The sequence below is a fragment of the Glandiceps talaboti genome, chromosome 14 (genome assembly GCF_964340395.1).
Source record: "Glandiceps talaboti chromosome 14, keGlaTala1.1, whole genome shotgun sequence".
NCBI lineage: Eukaryota > Metazoa > Hemichordata > Enteropneusta > Spengelidae > Glandiceps > Glandiceps talaboti.
Window position 1 is genome coordinate 17,773,583 of NC_135562.1, and position 22,671 is coordinate 17,796,253.

General features: G+C 36.6%; 1 protein-coding gene across 1 annotated transcript in view; it reads right to left on the reverse strand.

Moving 5' to 3' along the window:
• The window catches only part of LOC144445511 (peroxidasin homolog), a 67,932-nt gene extending 47,253 nt beyond the window's left edge, over window positions 1-20,679 (reverse strand). Inside the window, exon 1 of the mRNA XM_078135096.1 lies at window positions 20,324-20,679. Coding sequence (XP_077991222.1) covers window positions 20,324-20,481 — 158 coding nt within the window. The 5' untranslated portion in view covers window positions 20,482-20,679. The remainder of the gene's footprint in view (window positions 1-20,323) is intronic.
• Between the last annotated feature and the right edge of the window lie 1,992 nt (window positions 20,680-22,671).

Here is a 22,671-nt window from a genome sequence, read left to right on the forward strand (position 1 = left end):
GGATACATGTACCTCTCATGTCTGAACTGTACATTGATATTCAGATCTTGGTGAAAATAAAGGAATATTTTGTGTCTGTGGTAAAATTTACTTTGGGTGTATTTGACAGAAAATGGCCTGCAGCTGTTTGTAGTACAAGTGTTGAACAGACTGACATCTCTTGCCCTTTACGACATCATGCAAACTGAAACAATTAAACTTTCCAGATGAGTGATAAGATCTGTCAATTGCTTGTATGTGGTATGTGGAAACACAGTTAACACATTCTACACACTTGACTACACAGTAATAAGTTTAGTTATTTACTGTAAGTCTTGTTCTCATTTGGAATAAGTAGAATTCGTTCAAAATAGAATAAAAAATCTATTTTCCTGTCCCCACACACCCTAAATTGGTTTCAAACCCTGTTCAGTCAAATCAGTTTGAAACTTCCTCTGGGAGTTGGTTTCCAACCAATTCAGAGCAAATCTGTTCAAAACTGGTTTCCCAAATCCAATCCATGGCTCGGTTTTCTCTTAGGTACTGTAAACCATTTTTCAAATGATTTATTGGAATTGATTGAGTTTGAATCGGTTTCAAATAGATTTAGGTGGAGACAAGGCAAACAAAGAGATGAACTAGTACTATATAGGAGCTATTACTGCATATTTTGGGTGCGAGTGTGAGAGGAAGGTGGTTTGATCTTTGCTGGATGTGTAGGTGGGGGGGGGGAGGAATGACGTCATTGATGTACTAAATAAACTGTACAAAAAACATTACAAACATCAACCGCTCTATACTTGCATATCTTGGGTTACAATTCTTAATGCTTTCAATTACTTAAACTACAACTGCTGACATCAGACCATTGACGAATGGAAAGTAAACAAATGATTTGGATTAAAAATTCTTGGCACAGCATGTTGAAAATACTAAACGACAAATACACGTATTACATTCCATCATTTGATAAGAACAATTGTATGGCCACTGTACATGAAATAATTCACGACCACAAACAAATTTGAAGATCTCCTGGGAATTCATGTCATGAGACCATAAAACTGCCATGAAATGTAATTTACAAGTCGTCGGCTGTTGCAACATCCAGTGCCAAGTGTTATTCCGATTCATTTGTTTACTTTCCAGGTGTTTGTAACAGGTTCCGTTCATCAATGGTCTGATGTCAGCACTTGTACCATAAAAAGCCCACTGAGGTGTGAAACTACCAGTCCAAGATTCACAACATTTTTGTACCCATTTATTGCTGATAGATAAAACTATATAGTATAATATGTACATGTATAGATTGATGTAGGATAATTAATCAACTACTAATGCCATAAATCATTTCAACATTCACGATACTCTTAACTTCATCCATGAGTGAGTGAACACCTCCTTAATCTTAATCATACAAAACGTACCCCTTTACCTGGCTTGGTAGTTAGATATAGCCAAGTGAACTGTTTCAGCAACAATTCCCTAGTGATTTCCATTAGTCTAAGGTCTCATACACTACCATCTTATACAAATTTGGTAGTCTAGACATAATGTTTAGTAGTGTATGTGTCCTGGACTACTGCTAATTTGTTAAATTTGGTAGTCTAGATACAATGTTAAGTAGTCTATGAGCCCATGACTACTGCTAATTTGGTAGTCTAGAAAGAATGTTTTAGTGGTCTATGTGTCCTGGACTACTGCTAACTTGGTGTATAAAAATGGTTAGAATCGAGATAGACGTACAGGCAACAACACAAGCATGACTCATTAATTCAGAAAAATTAGTCTTTGGAGACAGTATTTACTTGTCTGGATGTACATGTAGATGTTACCTACATGGTAGTCGAGATTCAATGTCACAAGATACAGGTAGCACTAGACGTAAAGAGAGATCTTGAGATTCAATGCCAAGGATAGCACCATCGTCTTAAACCACAGCCTCTTTTATGGCACCCGTTCAAGTAAAAAAACATGTATCAGCTCTGGTTTGCACAAATGGGATACATGTAACACCAAACAAAGTATTTAGCAAACAAAACTCTTCCACATGCAGTTTTCTATTCATTGGCTGGCCCTTCATTGACAGGTGGTAAATTTCTCTACTGGTCCAAATGATTCACCTATATAATCACCCTAATCTTCAGAATCACTCTAAGAGTACAAAATGTAGTTATATATCAAATCACACGTGTGCATAGACATGTGTAGACAGATTAACAGAACGGAATCTGGCTGACATTCTTTCTCTTATCTATCATTCTACAGCTGCTGAAAAGCAAGCAAGGTCTGATGAACAAATACTGAAACACTTTGGCCTGTGGTAACATTGACAGTAAATGAAGTCAATCTATCGTGTCCCTTGTCATCACAACATTCAAGCTCCGAGTGCTGTTTTTTATGATTATCTTAACAGGTATTGTTGGGTTACAACACATCTCGGCATTCCGCACATATTGAGAAGTCATCACCAATTGCTGAGCAATTTCTTAATCTTCTTTCTCAACTAACCTCTTTTTTTCTTTTTGGGCAGTAAGTATGTAAAATCTACTTGAGTTCCCCAGGCTTTTTTTAAGTCTTAAAGAAAAAGTCATTTGGGTTATCTGGCTTTAATTGAAATGGTTGGTAATGTCAAATGTAAATACAGAATATTTAGGTATTGCAAAGTGCAGTTTAATTATAACCCTAGTCTGATTAACTAGTTCGGTTTCAGTCTGGTGTTTAACGCTTGGCTGGTAAGGTGTTATAGCTAAAGTGATGTAGGCTTAGAGTTTCATTCATGGGACATTACATTTTTGACACAAAGATAGACATATTTCAACTTTAGGCTAAAAATAACATAGACAAAATAAACACAGCAGTTCAGTGCTATAGGCTGGGAGACACTGTTTTCATGATACACTTACGGAGAAATCATGGTGTTGAAATCAAAATTATGCACATTTTGAAGAAAGATTAAATTGCCAACTGCACTGCATTGTACATGTATGTACGGCAGTCCTCATTACTGCAAACGCCCGTAATGCTAACAGACATATATCGGAGAGACTATGATTGTTAGCATTAAAATATACATATAACACTTCCCTTATATTATGCACATAGATGTTGGGCAAATCTATCACCAAGACATCAAAATAATATATTATAGCACCACTGCAGTGGTACTGGTAGAAACAGAGGTTTATTTAAACCAACAGGTCAGCCACCTAATGAGTGCGGTTGGTAAGGATGGCTGCATACCACAATCCATCAATTGCTATGTCATCAGTTTGTACCTATTTAACCCTTTTAGTTCCATTTGCCAAATGAAATGAGCTAACTGTTTATTTTCCTTGGAAAAACACTTCAACTTATTAGTCTACTGGTGAAACTAAGATATTTTCAAGTTTATTGCCTCATGGCCACATTCTTGTTGTCTTTGTGAGCTAGGTTTGGCATTCCATTTACATGTATGTATCCTTTCCTCGCCCTTTGGTGTTGTTGTAATGTGTTTGTATATAAACAGTGTTTGTTGACTGTTATGGCTGCTTGGCTGTCAAAACAAAATGACAGGCTGAAATTCCACGGTGACAGAAGGCGGCTAACGACAACAATACACAGTGTGTTAAAATAGGCGCGACCCTTTAAGATATTTGTATCTTTTTAAACGACCTTCATGTTGAAAGCGATGTATTACAGTCGTAAAATTAGCAACACCTGGAATAACACTATTTTGCACCTGTGTGGTAGACCGAGATTATCCATGACAAATGGTTGACAGAGTGCTACAAGGTAGACTACTCAAAGAAAACAGTTTGGGAATTGAAACAAAATAAGTTTTCAATTTCAGATGTCTATTGGAAAAACTTAAGACCATTTCCCCTCATAATTAGTACATGTACATTGTAGGTGGTACAAATCATGGGTAAACAGATACTGTAATCATTTCACATCAATTGCTTATTTATCACTCTAGTATTATGCTATAAGTGAATGTGGCACATATTTGAGAAAGTTAGTCTCGGTTACCCAGACTCTCACTGCTGGGGGCTCTGCCTACAAGACCTCCCAAAGCAAGAGTCTGGGGAAATGAGAGTCCAACTCACCCACGCAGGAAGTAGCTATTAGTATTAGAATTTAGAGCAGTGCATGCTGGGTAATACCATCTTTTATTTCCACAGAATTGACACAGTATTCAACGGCTACTTTGGATTCAAAAATGGCTTTAATACTAAATATGGTATAATTTCGCCCTCATATATATTTTGAAAATTTGCATGGTGAGGCCTAAAATAAATAATTGTTTGGTTCAAGTTACCCAACCCACCTAGTTTTTCAGTGCCAATCCTAAACTTCTTTTACGTATTCGAGAAAAATAATAATATAATCGCGAAAATCGTGGAGTCTCACAAGGAATAGTGGGTGCGGAAACTGACATCAACTTAAAAAGACAATATAAAACTATTCTTCCAATCTGTATTGGCTTTACATACAATAGGATGAAATAAACAACACAGACACCATTTGGAAAACAATGGAAAACCTGAACTAGATATTCACACATGAAATAAAATAAAAACTCTATCTACAAAATGCACCCTACCTATTTTAAAATTGAATGTAACCGGAACCACACAATTTTATTTTTTTATGCCTTAGGATTAAAATCTAGATGTAGGAAAAACCTGGTTATTTGGCAAAGATATTGGTCGAGAACAAAAAAATGATCCCATGTAATGCAATGCAAAGCCCAGGGATTCAAACACTGCCCTGTAACTTAGTCTAACCATTCACGTTGCCAATACACTGTGCTGGTATGGTGTTAGCGCCAACCCTTTGTTTAGTACTGTCTATTAGTAGTGCTCAACTTTGCCAAATGCATTTCTTGATCGGTTGCATGATAATATAAACAGGTCTACAAACAATCAATATCAACACAGGTGCCTCAGGTTAGGGCCCCAGGAGTTTGTGTCTACATGGAAGTCTACCAGATAAGGGGTGAGATCAACACAAAAGTTCGATGTAGGATAAAAACTAAGTTATTTTTTTTACGACTCAGACCTCACACACACACACACACACACACACACACAGACACACCCTCCCTTTCTAATGTAATTGATATAAATGTTTCAGACAGCACAATCAAATTCAAGTCAGTGGTGATAGTAGTAGTAGTACTATAAATATAAAGGCAGTATGTACAAAATGTACAAGTAGTTTGAGAAAAATGCTCTTTTAATTATTGACATTTCAATACATGTCACTGCGACCATGTATATAGTGAAAATTCTTCCATTTCTTGATTTGATGGCATTTTAGGGGTACAAAATAGATTTCATTACAAGTAAAATTATTTTGTCGGATCAGAACTAACCCCCCCCCCCCCCACCACCACCACCACCACCACCACCACCACCACCACACCACAAAAATTCTTGTGACGCCTTTAAAATGGCAGTCACTGTCAAAAAACCATTCTGACTAAATACTCTCCCCCGGTGTGTTATTCCTTACCCAGGACCTACCCGTAACTATACAGATACAGATACACTCACTAAACATTTTGAACCTACATTGAACTATTGATCTCACACCTTTACTGTTGACAGTTACATGTAAATATGAATCTATTTAAGTCTCAAACAGGAAATGCCATCACAGGTACTTATTGTCTTTGTTTGAATAGTGCAAAGAACTAAATTAAAACATGACAATTCAAATTTACTTTGTTGCTGATAAGAATTACTAACAAAACAGTGATATCCTTGTATTTGTTGTACTCAAATATTATCAACTTGAATCATGTTTCATGACTTCCCCTGTATCAAACCAAGGTCATTGCCTGTACTTGTGTCTTTATAGTGTGGCAATTCTTGGTATATTTACCTGTAATAGCATTTCACCTCATGCTACATGTATGTAGTGGGTCAAAATAGAACAACAAGGTTGACTTACAAGTTACAACTGCAGATATCAGACCATGGATGAACAGAACCTGTTACAAACAGGGAAAGTGTTATTAATCAAATTCAGTTGTTTACTTTTACCTTTTGGCAACATTTTCCATTGTCCACAGTCTGATGTAGACAGTTGTATTCTCACACACACACAAGGTAACACCTACAGGTAATGCATGTACATGATACTGTGTGGAGCAGATGTCTTGGCATCGACCAATCATAACTTGGTACCTGTAATAGTAATTACCTCCTGAGTCTTAGCTAAAGGGTCAAAATAGGACAAGAAGGTTGACTAATTCTCACATGCACCTATACCTATGTAGCAGTGCATGTGAAATGCATGGAGTGGAAATTATGGTTTTGACCAAGAAATCCAATGTTGATTAGTTTTATGATACGCCTAGACAGTAATATTCTATTTCAGGTACCGAGAATCCAATCCAGTACAGGTGATAGAAATATAATTCTTTTTTTATTTGTTTTCATTCAGCTCTGGATTTTGTTTGTTGACTACCTTTGTATTTGGATAGGTTCTGTTTCTGTATCTGTTTACATGTATATATTTTCCTTTCATCGAATGGAGCTCAAACCAAAACAACTGGATTCTAGGATGGTAATGTGGTAATTCAGCTAAAAAGAAAGACTGAGCACTTTCAAATATATACAGGGTGAAGTATTTTACAACTGGCAAAATCATGAAATGACATGAAATAAGTTATATTCACACAATGTGTACTACTACTACTACCACTATGGTAAATATATCCCTGTATGCAGTAATATTGGACAACAAAACAGGACTCAAAATTAGTAGTACTAGTAGTAATAGACTCTAAATATTGTATCTTGACTACCAAATTTAAAATGTGGTCCCGTAGTCTGTTAGACCATTGGAAATCAATGGAAAACTGTAGTTGAAACCGTTCACTTGGAAGTTGGATAAATTTGACAACCAAGCCCAGAAGTTAAATTCGAGCTCTCAAAAATCTAGTCTGGATTGAAACATGGTATTGAATAATCTGTAACTCCTGAAGGACTGTACATCATAGCATGTATCATTGTATGTAAATTCAAATGAAATTTAAAAGTATGACACAACAAGAAAGGTAAATGCACTTTAATGGGGCTATAATTCAGTTTACCACACAACAAACTAGACCATCAATAACAAAACAAATGTATTTAGTAAACGTGCCAATGGTTGGGAATTCACACACACATTCTTCAACTCAAAGGGGGTGCTGACAATGCTAGAGGTGAAAAAAGTATGTGGTACTTCTTACAACTAACTATAGTACATGTATACACCTATTTGACATAGAGGTCAAACCAGACACTGTCCTTGCATGGCACATACCTCAGATTCCTCCCTTTACAGAGTTTAATAAAACTTTAAAAGACAGTCTGAAGTCGAATACTCCAGCATTCAATGGAATCTTAATCGTATGGGAGAGACATGCCCTTCCATGGCCACACTAGACAAAAACAAGTTTGCCAGCCCGCCCGTGATAATAAAGCTTGTTCAAAGACAAGTAATTTTAAGTTTCACCTTTTGAATAACTGTCTTTGTTTTTAAGACTGTCGTATTATGCAAGGTTGGAAGCAGTCATGTCTGATTTAAGCAGTTCATTATGTGAAAAGGAAGTGGTCCTTTGACTAAAGGCTTTGACACAAGATCTACTCATTGCCAGACATTGTTGCATGTGTTGTCAGTTTATGTAGCAGACATCATTTATTACCACAAAGACCTTCCAAACAGCCTTCACAGTTTCACAGCTACAACTTAAGTCTACACATATACAAATTTACATATAGCTGAGTCAGGGTTCTCCCCACAATAATCAGCACTGGTCGGTAGCAAATAATTACTCAGAGACATTAAAAATAACAATTTATGTTGAATCAGCCATATCATTTACAATGTATGTGAAATACTTGATTGTAACCAAAGACTGACATTGTAATAGTAAATGTAATCAAAATACCACTTCTAGAACATCCACACTGTAATCATTATAATTGTATGTAAGTTTGACAAGCCAAAATACATGTACCAAGCATCAACTACTAGTAGTAGTAGTACTAGCAGTGCTCTCCCTTGGATAGATTGAAAGGATGTTGCCTAATTTGCATAATAATTTACATATCAATAACATGACAGTCTGCATAATGATCAGCATACATGTCTTCATACTCTGACACGTTTATTTAAACACACACATGGACATTGAGGATCAGCCATTTCTCTTCATATGAAAATATTAGTATATTTTCATTCAACTCAAGGATGGTACACCACATTGGAGCATGGGAGAAACCTGTCAAGCATGGCAGGACGGTGATAACACCACTCACACTCTCCCTCTCTCTCTCCCTCTCTCTCTCTCCCTCCCTCCCCCCCCCTCTCCCTCCCTCCCTCTCTCTCTCCCTCTCTCTCTCTCTCTCTCTCTCTCTCTCTCTCTCTCTCTCTCTCTCTCTCTCTCTCTCTCTCTCTCTCTCTCTCTCTCTCTCTCTCTCTCTCTCTCTCTCTCTCTCTCTCTCTCTCTCTCTCTCTCTCTCTCTCTCTCTCTCTCTCTCGTGGGGAGAACAGTGCCATTACACAAGTAATCACTAATGTTAAATAAGCACAATGACAGCAACCCTACATGTACAGTATGTGAACATCAACTAAAGACTATCCAATGCATGAATAGGTAGATTGTTGCTGTAACTTAATTCAACCTTTAGATTTGATATACAGCGTTTATACAACTAACTCTATGACTTACACCCTCTAGCCCCCATGGAGGTAACAACAATTTTACAGAGAGATAGCTATAAACTTACATTTTGTATTACCCAACGACATTCTGCGTAAGGTTAATGATATCATTTTCAATTTGCTAGCCTGGTGTTCACCAGGTGCTAACATTTGGATACAAATGTATGGCCTACAAACATATATCCTGGCATTTTGTACAAAAAATGTACCTCTCTGGCGTTAGTTAGATCAGGTGCTACATGTACTGCAGTACATTGTATGCTTATAGTCAAATGCTTAGCCCATTGGAAAGCAGTTCTTGAGGTATATCTCACTTGTCAAGAGTGCTGCCCCCACGTACATGTATTTAGAAAACATGAAGCTTGCCAACTACATGTTGGATACCGTACTTGGCAACTTTCTGCCATGTTTCAAAAGTTCTCAATCACCCTTTCACATGAAGAGAAATGGTTGATGCCCAGTGCATTCACACATGTATACATGTAATTGTAGACATGGTAAAAACACAACTACATGTAAACTATGCCAGTTTTACCAGATTTCCCCTTTCTAGTTACCAGGGGCTTCCAGACCTTAGCAAAAACACTCCATAGTACTTTAATTACAGACTGTGGCACTTTAACTTTAAGCGATCTATTTTTGTGTATATCAGAGACAATTGATTACGTCCCTTTGTGAGGAGGACAGCTTAGTGGATATGAATGTCCCTGTGTGTGCCATCCCCTGGAGTCCATCATTTCTATGGAACAAAGTGAATGGTCTAGAGATTATGGAACACTGAAACCACTTTAGGAAGACTTCACCTAAATTGCCACTCCATGTCAATGTTGACTTGAGAGTTTATGTCTGTCCACTTGCATTTGCTCAATTGTTGGTAGTATAGTGTACTTCTTAAGTGTCATTGCTGTAAAGTCATCCTTTGTGACTCCTAGGATACTGTACACCAAAACAACAACATGGCGATTTATTTCTTTACAAGAGCTTGAAGACGGCTTTCGTACATGTATGTGTCAGTTTCTGCCCCATTTAATGTTTTTTTCATGTTTTTCTTGAAACTTTGTTTCTGGTTACGTTTAAGAACTTGAAAATGATATCAAATGACTATTAATTGTGTGTCATTCAAGGGTTTCTTTTTTAGACAGGTGTTGTTTTCCAGTGGTAATGTCACTGTGGTGAGATATCACGTGAAAAGACAATATCATGAAACAGTGAAGCCATACAATTTTAGTAACTGTTCTACACACTTCTTTCACAGTTTCGATCCAGGTGTGTTTTGTTTTACAGTATCAATGTCTCTCGTGGGATTCGAAATGAAAAGGTAGAGTTCTGAAAAAACAGCAAAGTCGTACAAACGAACATTTTTAAAATTATACACTTGTCTTCCAAGGTGTTTTGTTTTCATATGGGGCACTGACGTGAAAAGGTACAAAATTAGAAATACTGATGCCATGCAAACTTAATAATGGTACTCAGTCACAATGTCTTTCAAGGGTTGTTACTGAGGTGTTTTGTTGTGTGGTACTTGTACTGTGGGAATTGATGTGAAAAGGTACGATTCTAGAAACTAAGAAACACAGTGAAGCCATAAAAACTAAAGTAACTGTTCTACTAGCACCTCGTTCAAGTGCTTTTATTGGCATGTTTTGTTGTACAGTATTAATGTCTCTTGTGGGACTTTGATGTGTCAAGATACAATCATTATTTTCATACAAAATTAATTAAATAATTGTTATGCACAATGTCTTTCAAGTGTCTCCCTTTATTTATTGAGGGGTTTTGTTTCTCTAGGGGGATCTGTCAAGTGTCATGAAAAAAGTGCAATTCTAAACACAGTGAAGCTATATAAGCTAAAGTTTCCATTTATACACACATCTATCAAGTGTCATTATTGAGGTGTTTTGTTTTCTTGTGGGAACTGATGTGAAAAGGTACAATTCTAGAAATGCTGAAGCCATGCAACATTAAAGTAAATTATCCATGATTCTCAAATGTTTTCATTGAGTTGCTTCATCTGTCATGGAATTCGATGTGAAAAGGGTACAATTCTAGAAAGGGTGAAACCACGCAACGTTAGCGATTATCTATGATTATCCATGATTATCAAATGTCTTCATCAAGTTGTTTCGTTTTACTAGACAAACGTCTCTCATGGAATTTGAAGTGAAAAGGTACATTGCAGAAAGTGATGCAATACAAACTTTGTAACTTTTATTACACAATACTATAAACCTAGGTATTTTCACTACGACAAAATTTTGCAATTTTACAGTCTTCAGCAAGTTCTCAAAAACCAATTTTCTCTAATTACCAGAGACTTACGAGTACCTTGTGTTCATGTACAAGAAGGCATCTTAGTCACTACTTATTACACAATACTATAAACCTAGGTATTTTCACTACGACAAAATTTTGCAATTTTACAGTCTTCAGCAAGTTCTCAAAAACCAATTTTCTCTAATTACCAGAGACTTACAAGTACCTTGTGTTCATGTACAAGAAGGCATCTTAGTCACTACTTATTTTAGTGTTTTTGTTAAAGTTTTCTAGCAAAATTTGTGAAAATATATAGAGAAAATTTCCATGTTTACACTATATATCAAGTGTCTTCATCAAGGTATGCTGTTTTACAATTCAAGTCATTATGTCCCTCTAGTAGTAGTAGGAATTGATGTGAAAAAGTGCAATTTTAGAGACAGTGAAGCCAAATAAACTTATAAACCGCATCTTTCAAGCGTCCTCATTGAGATATTCTGTTTTACAGAGTACACATACCCGGTCAGTCATTATGTTCCTTTTGTAGTTTATGTGAAAAAAAGTGCAATTTTAGTAATACTAAAAGTGAGCTGAGTAAAGTTATACACTCTCTTTCAAGGGTCTTGAGGTGTTTTGTTTTATGGTATTAAAATCTTTCTTGAGGGACTTAATGTGAAAAGGTGTAATTCTAGAAACAGTGAGGAATACAAACTTAAGTCACTATTAATCGCACGTCTTTCAAGTGCTTTTATCTGAGGTGTTTTGTTTTACAGTATTAATGTTTCCCATGTGGGATTTGATGTAAAAAGGTACATTTTCTAGATAAGCTGCAGCTAACATCTTAATAAGTGTGTGGTCCGATATAGTATACACTGAGAGGTTAACTACTTAAGTAAAAGGTTGCAGATTGGTTGCAGGAAACATTGTTGTCCAAGAATTGAAATTTGATGGATAGGCTCTCTTTATGTCAGAACTAGAACACAATGGTGTCTTGGGTGAAGCACTCCTGAACAGCCAATTTATTTAGGATGTGGCTTTTTTTCTCTGGTGTGTTTAACCCTAAATAACCTCAAATACAGAAACATTTGAAATTCCATTGTCCTGATAACATTAATGTTTCTGTGCAAACTCAGTTAAAGAGGTACATCTATAAGCCAAGTTTATATGAATTTGGTTTGCTTGCTTGTTTTTTGTTGGTATGTAATGTCAAGTTTATATGAATTTGGTTCGCTTGGTTGTGTTTAGTTGGTATGTAATGTCAAGTTTATATGAATTTGTACTGTTTGCTGGTGTGTGTGTATATCTTGTACTGTGTATTGGGAGGGGGGGATTTTGTTAAAAGGTATCTGAAGTAGTAATACATAAATTAAGCAAAGTTTACAAGGATGAAATGACTACAAGAAATGGTTCCTTGCCGGCATTTCATTTACTACAACTTTCCAGTTACAACTTTGAAGATGTTAGTGTTTATGCAGATCTCAATGCTAACACTAGCTCCATTTCTTCTGATCAATACACTGTATATATGTACACTGTTACTAGTGGTCAAATGAAAATTATATGTCACAGGTAATTCATGGTACCATCCAATCAGACAGTGTGTTGGGGGTTGGAGAAGTGTTATTTGTGGGGTTTGTTGGGCGTTCAGTTCAGAGTTGAACGAACTGAACTGTTGAACTATGACCCCCATCACATGTACAATATATGTAACAACTTTAGATAACAAGTAAAAAAAAAATTAGTTACATGTATACAATGTTACGTATGATAACTTAATTATTGAAATACCTGTATACATGATGTATGCTGTGTATACAGCATTCTCCCATGGATGGATTGTAAGGATGATGGCTAATTTGCATAATAATATCCGTATCAGTCAGTAACATCATGTATTATGATTTCTCATTTGCATATAAATATGCACGTCTTCAAGTTTTACATTGAAACATACAAAATGCACATATGTACTCAAGATAACATGTTTATATTTACTAAACACACATGTACATGTACATTTGAATCAGCCATTTTTCTTCGTGTGAAAGTGTAATTACAATTTTGTCATTCAAAACTCAAGGAGGACTGATAAATACACATAAATTTAATTTACGTTCCATAATACAATAATGCACATACATTTTATAGATCCGTTCTGAGTATCAACTCCCTGTATTCATCAGAACATTGGGTCCATCTACTACCATTATAGAATTTGGAATACCTTTCAACTGCATACAGCTAAAATGATGTAGGTTTGATGTTCCACTCATGGAACACTTGACATAACATTTCATACACACCCTCAGACAACTTCTAATGCAAAAGCAACAATTACATTTGTGCCATGCACAGTGGGGATCTAGAAGTTCTATTGATCAAGTTGATATGTTGATTATAACTTTATATAAGTTGGAAAATAAAACATTTGCAGCCATTAAAATCATCAAGTCCATGTGCAATCTTTTCATTAGAAACCTATTTTACAGCACTGTGAAAGAATAGCAATGCTTATCATTGTTCAATGTGATAGGGTAAGGGATCCTGCTGTGTTTATTGTGTCTATGTCATTGTTAGTCTTGTCTAAGAGTTGAATTATGTCTAGCTCTGTTTTTGTCTAGCTCTGTGTCAAAAACGTAATGTCCCATGAGTGAAACTGAACACCAGTGACCAAGCCAACATCATTTTAGCTATACAACTATACAACCAACAGAACTTAGAAGCATACCACCAGCTGGGCATGGGCTGATTTAATTATCAGAACACCACCAAATTTGCTCACTATCTTTCTAATACACATGTACATGAATTTGTATGTGTACACATTCCAGATTAATTAGCAAGCAGGCAATGTGTTTTCAGTGATTAAGGCTACTGGTACTATCTACCCTACAGGCAACCCACAAGGACATCAATTGCTTCCAATGGTATAGTTTCTGATGATAAAACATTGTCCACTCAAATGGTTGGATGGGTAAACCACCAATGCATCATGTTTTTCGTTAAGGGCCACTTGAAATCTATGCGCATTCCACAGATTTGTTAGTGAAGTTTATTCCGGATAAAACGTATACAGTGTGACAATCTGAGCAAGTTTTACAACCCCACCCCACCCCCTGTACATGTACCTCCATTGTCAGGCATTTCTAACTAAAGCATAAACACTAGACATACCCCCTTGAAAAGTTTAAACTGACAGCAAAATATACTAGCGCTTTTGAAGTATGATTGAACATATGTAGTCATCAGACTATTTAGATTAGATTAGATTAGATTAGTTTAGATTAGATAATACTTTATTAACCAATAGGAGTCTTGTGACTGTAAAGTTAGAAGAATTGTGTCTAGGGCATTGTTAGAAACATTAAAAACTACTACAATTCAACAATAGATACAATTGTAATAAAATACACAAAACATAAACAGTTTCATTAAATTTGAAATCATAAAATTTTTTATCATGCTTCCTCCATAAAATAAAGGTTCATCAGGGGTGAACAAATCCACTGGTCCTGGGTCTGGGACTAGCGATATATTTGGGCAGACCACACAAATTTTACCTTGTCTGGTCTGTTGGACCAGTACCTTACTGTTAATAACTATGTTAAAAAGTCATCTGAATATACAGATTCATAGGCAAGATTTAATGTTTCACATTAGCGGGACCTTGGACCACTACTTCTTTCAGCAGGACCACTGGATTTTTTAAGGCACTGGTCCGAGGACCACCAGTTCACAAAATGATTTGTTCATCCCTGTACATGTACAAACAACATGCACATGGGAATCTACATGTATGCCTGTTTTAACAGAAACGCCCCACCCACCCACCCACCCACCACCACCACCACCACTCCCATCATTGTTAGAAGGGTTCCCCAATAGCAAAACACCAGGTAACTACTGGCATGGAAGTACATGTATACATGTACTTCCATGCTAGATACACGTACAGTATGTACTACATGTAATAAAACTTAAATTAGTGTACGATGTGCACCCCTTCAATGTCAAACTTTTAGCCGGACATTCAAATAGACAATACTTTCTACATACATTTACGATCAACATATACATGTATATCTATGTTATATGCCAGTTCTTTAGTTTTTCATGACAGTTTTGATGACATAAAGTCGAAGAATGGAAGTCTGTATAACTACATTTGTATTACCAGAGCCCCTATGTTACCAAGGCTCTCAAACTTTAGCAAAAAGTTCAACCCATCCGTTATCTGCATGTACATGTACCCCATCATTGTCACCCTTTAGCCAGACAGCCAAATAGACTAAAGTGCTTTCTAAATAAGCTAATGGCTAACATCAACATTCTTTGACTAGAATACAATCAGACACGATTGTCTGAAATCACTTCAACACACCTACACCTGACACAACAACATTCTCTGTGTGTGTGCGCTTCCCAAACTCTTACTCTGGGTCATGAATAACTAAGGTGTCAAAAATAACTAACTGATCAAACTCGATTCATCAAACAGATGAATATGAAAGCCTGTGTCAATGTCACTTTATGGATGCCTTTATTCAATTATAGCCATGGGATGGACTGTTACTTTATTTATATCAAGGTTATGAATGAATGTATACATTCTTAAAGGGGGCCCAAACACAGGTGAACAAACATGTTTTGATCAGTTGATGGGAGGCAGCTCAGACAAGGAGTTGTAAATTACCCTGCCTAAGAAACCTGTCTTTTTGTCATGTACTTTTATCATTATGCACTAGTGGAGGGTGACAACACTAACCACTGACTGACCCAAATTTTAAGCTTGGGGATACATGTACATCAAAGTGATATAAAACTATACAACTGCAGACATCAGACCATTAATGAACGAAACCTGTTACAAACACCTGGAAAATAAACAACTGAAATGGATTACTAACACTTGGCACAACATGTTGGAAGTACAGAGACTTGAATTACATTCCATCATTTGATAAGAACAGCTTTATGGCTACTTTTCATAGTAGTTCACATTCACTCACAAATTTCATGTACACATAAAGAGGCCATAAAACTGTTCTTATCAAACCATGGTGTGTAATACAAGTCTCTGTACTTCCAACATGCTGTGCCAAGTGTTAGTAATCCATTTCAGTTGTTTACTTTCCCTGTTTGTAACATGTTCAGGTCATCCATGGTTTGATGTCGGCAGTTGTACAATGTACAGCTGTGATAAGATGTCAATTACATGTACATTGTGTATTTGTATTACATTGTAGTTTAACAGTTGTGAATGTGTGTATTTTGGCCCGACATAACAACTTCTTTTAGCCTGATTAGCTGAATGTTCCTACCCTCAAAATAAATCAGCGTAAAAAATGGAATCACTTTCACTGCTAAACTCTGAGTGAATACGATATTCTAGGGAGATTTATCTCGTTGGCTTAAGTATCAACCAATACATAAACTCAAAGTGTCATGATTTGGTATACAGTGATCAAATATCAAATTGTTTTATTTGCCAAACTAAACTGGTAGTCTGTTTCCTGCACTGTCGAGATATGTCGTTAGCTGGTCGTTCCTCCTATTCTCCACTTGTGTTGAGAAAAATTTCAAAAGATTCACGTAGCCACCCCCCAAATGTCATTATCATGGTTATCCAGCACCCGTAAAGTTTAAAATTACATAAAAATATACGTACATGTAAATAAATGTCAATTAATCCCACCACATAACGTAACCTGTATATATTTACATACTAATTCATTTGAATAACGACAGTCTGACTACATGTAAATGTAGTTCTCATGGTTGAAGGGACTGCACGCGATCATCGACCAGGCTATTGGACGAAAATTTTAAATTCGTTAGTAATAGTATCAGTTTTTACAATGTAATCATTACAAGTGGAGAATACGAGGGCTAGGAGGTATGACGAGCTAACGATGTTTCTCGATTGCGCAGTAAACAGACTACGAAAGTGGAGACAAAGTGTGAAAAGTGGCCTGAGAACAAAAATACACAGTTCAGTGTGTGTAAGCAGTGTTTGTATTTTTATTAAATTCAACAGATCACATCGTACACATGTAGATGTATCCATTTCCATAACGGTGTATTTCGATAGTTACATGCATATATGACAAGTGTTGACTTCAATACAATGCGAATAGGCACACGAGAAGTTCGATATTTATTCCTTGAAACTGAAGTTTTAGCCTAGCTCCCAAGCTCCCTGTACTCATGTCCTTCAGATATACAATTGTATCCTTTCGGTAGTCAAATGGGTTGAAGGCTGCTGTATCTTTGACTTAGAAAATGATTGACATGTTTAAACAATGCAATCAAATTAAGACCAATGCAATGTTCAGATATACATCTATAATCGTTATGTAATATGGTGTATAACACAGGCATTCAAATACTCCTTCTATCTCAATTCTTGTACATTTTGTTTAGTTTAAAATTAGCTCCCTGGTTGACAGAGTTGTAACAAGATTATATCTCTCAAGTCAAGGTCATTGCTCTGCCTGATTGAGAGTCACTTTGCATGATCACAACTCAGCAACTCACATTCTCGTTCTAGTGATGGACCACTGTGGCTTGCGAAAATCTTAACACTGACTGGTAAACATTCTGTAGGGTTTCTGTATGGTTATTGACTTAGTTAATTGTACAATAATCTGTACTTTTTACAACATGTTGGCAATGTTTCCACTTGAACAACCTTAAGCTAATCCACAATGTACATTTAAAGGCCCAGTCAAATTAGGATTAAACTCTAACTTATGGAAAGTAGTTGTCTAGCAAAATTACAGAGAAAGTTGATCAAGAACAATAGGATAATCCTTTGTAAATCCCTTTTGACTCCATTGATATGAAAACACGAAATTGATAACCTGGCACTGAAGCCCTGGCCTTTACACCATGTTTAAAAAAAAGTTTCTAATTTGAGATGTGGAAAAATGAGATTCTGTACATGTAAGCTCTTGTCCCCACATGGAATTTTGAATCAGTTTGATATTGCATCAATTGATTGGAAAAACCATTCCAATTTTTCACTGTACATGTACAAATGTATACTGTAGCTTGCATCTAGATTGGATAAAATTCCATCCAAATGAATTGGAAATTTGACTGATATGCTGATACTCCATACAGTCATAGTACTGCACACACTTTAGATTACAAATATATCAACTTGTCGAAGAAAGTTCATAGGAACATGTACTTTCCTATACCTATCTGATTAAAATCTAATGTAGTCAACTTGGTGTTATTTCTTTATTTACCTCCTACTTTTATTGTCCTTTGTTCTTTTATTTTTAATCTGTGAGCACCTTCACATGTGTTCTGGACAAAACTTTAGATTAGGGTAACCCTATTTTTTATGTATGTATGTATGTATGTATGTATGTATGTATGTATGTATGTATGTGTGTATGTATGTATGTATGTATGTATGTATGTATGTATGTATGTATGTATGTATGGATGGATGGATGTATGTATGTATGTATGTGTGTATGTATGTATGTATGCATGCATGTATGTATGTATGTATGTATGTATTGTCATGTGTACAATGCATGCATGCATGTATGTATGTATGTATGTATGTATGTATGTCATGTGTACAATGCATGTTTGTTAGTTACAGAATGGAATGCATTATTCAGGGCATTTGTAAATCTGCTAATGTGTAGTTGCGTTTACATTCCATTCTCTTTTCATTTTAGTGATATCCCTAGGCAAAGTTGAGAAACACTTTAAGAGGTTAGACAAAGTCAAAAACAGGAAATGTACTTTCTCTCTTTCCTACAAATATTTGTCCACACCAGAGCTAAAATGCTTTTTATTACAACCCTACAATCTGCGAGGCAAGGCCGCCTTGCAATCTGCAGGTTGCAGGTTCGAACCCTGTAGTAACCATTTGTTTTGAAATGGCTGAAATCGTTAGGCAAGATTTGAACCCCGATTGCACCTCAGTCAATCCAGCTCTATAATGGGGTACCTGATAGGATAGAGGTTGTACATAATGAGAATGCATCCTATGCACTTAGAAAGGCTAGAATGGATTGCAAGCTCCCCAAGTTGAGGAAGTATAAATGTCATTGTGCCACTATAGATCTGTGCCAGGGGTAATAAATGTAAAAGGCTTTGAATACATGTACAGTACAGGAAAGGACTATATTATTATAACTGTGTTTTTCAACAACACTTCAACTGAGGGTTACATCACTAGGGTATTGACAAAATAATCTGCATACATACATACATACATACATACATACATACATACATACATACATACATACATACATACATACATACATACAAGTTTCAATCACAGAAAATTTCAGGCTAACTGCCACTCGAGACACCATCTGGAGACAGCAAAAACAAAACGACTGCTCCTGATAACTATGGTAGCTTCCATTGGAATGTTTGCCTTTTATGCTGTGGTATTAGCATGAGAAGTTGGCGTGTCCTTCAAAATCGGAAAATAACTACCTCAAGTCAAGAGTTAACTGTACCTACAATAGTGTAATACAAATGTGTAATGAGACTTGCAGCTAATGATCACTGACAGTAGTTGACATACATATTTTCGTCTGGAATAGAAACATGGCAAATTCCTGGCGCTTTTTCTGTGACTTTACGTATGTGACCAACTAGTATTACTCTGTTTCAAAAAAAAAAAATCATGACTATTTTGCATCCAAAGTGGGGCGCGATCGTCCTGGGAGAACTGCGTGAAGTTTTGGAATGGACGGGTCAACATTTCGCAGCCGTCACTGCACTCTAGTCTGTGTCAACTCACATACAGGGCGCCATGGCCTACTCGGAGTCCAATAAAATCTTGCTTGTGGCACGTTCACGCTGGAGCCACGGGCTTTTCAAATAGCTATTTAATAGAGGCGACAACGTGAATGAAATATCGAAATCGGGCTAAGCAGCTATTGTCTCTTCTATTTTCAGAGACAGTCCTTGGTCGAAGTTGACAAAGTCGGGTAACCTTCCGTTCAACAGTTTCAAGGCTTTCTACCCATTAGAGAAAGCACAACATCTCGAAAACGTGCAAATGTTAAGTCGTCTGATATTTGTTTTGGGGTCATCACTGCTATGATCGCCATAAATATACCGGTATGTTAATAGACAACACGTCTCCGGCATACCACGTACGGGTAGAAGTCATTGAAAATAGCGATCAGTCTTTGTTTATAAACGGGTGCTTCCGGTCAGCCTGACGAATATAACGTTACTGATCGCTTTGGAAAACTTCCAAAATCAGTGCGATGTTTTCCAAACATTCGTCATGCTGACACAATGAGGTCGTTTAAACTGTCGCAGAGGAATTCTAGAGTGAAAATTTTCTGAAAATAAAGACAAATTATATAATATATAGTTGATGACTTACAGTATTGTGGTGGTCGCTGGAACTTCGGGGATATGGTCCAACATGAGGTGCATGCAACGAACGGTGGTTCGAAAACAAAGACAGCGATTCGGACACGACCAGCAGATACTTGGCAAAACAAGAAGAAACAAAAGGAGCAGAAGTCCTCTCGACCCCATTTCGGCTACTTGTCCATGGAAAACAAGCGTAGTATGTTGTGAAATTCCGAGACCTCCACAACGATGCAGAGCGTCTCTTATCCGAGCACGGTCAAGTTGCCCAAACTTTTCACCCCAGACGATAAGGAGGAACTATTATCCCGTAGGGGTTGCAGGTTTATCCTCGTTGTTGCTGACAGTGACAGACTTGAAAGTTGATACACAGTATTATTGCTAGTCTACAATGAGCCACTTTTTAATTTGACAACAAAACGAAATATGTACATGTACCTCGTTGCCCTACCTAAACTTTTGAGACAACACCTCATGGGTTGGTAAACGTGATGGAATTTCTAAGTGTCCTATATAGCTGTGCAGTGCGCAGTGTCTTCCTCAAATTACATAATATAATTCATATCATATTTTTGTACTGCATGATTTTAATTCTGTTTTATAAAACAGAAGCCTTGGTTTAACCTTGTTAACTATGTCATAGCATGTAGTAATTGTGTCATTGCACACATGCGTTTGGTACACCCCTCCTAAATAATGTCATAGTCGGATTAAACCCGCTTCAATGTGACTTCCGACTTTGTATGCAGTTGTTTCAGTCGTTTCCACGACAACCCATCTTGTCAAAATAGCGGAACTGACTAATAATACAGGAAGGGGAAACTATGTCGACGATAAAGATTAAAATTCCATTGTTCTCACGGTACGATGTGGACTTTATAGCGGGTTGTCTCCCACACTGTTGCTTACCCACCTACCTACCTTGTCCCGACCTACCTACCAACCTAAACGTGTACATACATACATACATACATACATACATACATACATACATACATACATACATACAGACAGACAGACAGACAGACAGACAGACAGACAGACAGACAGACAGACAGACAGACAGACAGACAGACAGACAGACAGACAGACAGACAGATAGATAGATAGATAGATAGATAGATAGATAGATAGATAGATAGATAGATAGATAGATAGATAGATAGATAGATAGATAGATAGATAGATAGATAGATAGATAGATAGATAGACAGACAGACAGACGCGCACACGCACACACGTCTACTCTGTTTGTGTATCAAATGTTTATGCATCATATTATATGTATCAAACAAATGCAGTCAGCCACATTCCCATGGAAACTGAACAATATGTCCCCCTACGTTATCATTTCAAATTTATTTGGGAAAATGTCAAAATCGATAACTTAGATCATTGTTGGATACTTACTATATCAATCACACAAAGAATTGGTCCTGTAACGTAATGTGGCTTTGCATTGGAATGTTATTGTCGTATACCCATCCAACTTAATTAGCTCTTGGCGGCAACGACGGGATAAATGTTTTTTGTCCATGAGATATTTTTTACAATGGATGGTGGTTTCCCAGGCAACAATAAAAACTGATCTGACCAAGCCCTTGTTGATAACCGATATTTCCTCAACTTTAACCTGCAACGAGTACCTATGCTGGCGATGTTTGTCATTTCATCGTTCACACGTCATTCCTATTAAAGTGTGATGCGTGTGTACATAGACACACTAGGTGAAACATGTTTGTCTGTTTTCAACGCCATATTCTTCCATAGAAAAATTATTATTTGAAAAAAAAAACTTTCTATTTTTTTTTAATGATTTGTACATAGCAACTTCACATGCAAACACACTGTTTTGTTTACGTCGCTGATCTATGTGTACAAATGTAGGCGAAGGCTACATCGTTGATACAAATCAGCGATGTAGACAGACAACATCACAGGGGCACGTATTATTGCTTAGATTTACGTTTTCTAAAGAAAACATCGTATGAATCCTGTCGCTACAAATGTATCAATCTCTATACTAGTAGAAAGAACACTTACAGGTAGGAATATGTAGTCAAAAGGTTGTTATATTTAGTCTGTAGACCAGGAAAACAACTATCTAAGAAATATTACACGCCCCTATGGACAACGTTGTCATTATTGAAGCATACGGACATGTCTTTATGTTTTCATACATACATACATACATACATACATACATACATACATACATACATACATACATACATACATACATACATACATACAGACAGACAGACAGACAGACATACATACATACATACATACATACATACATACATACATACATACATACAGACAGACAGACAGACAGACAGACAGACAGACTGACTG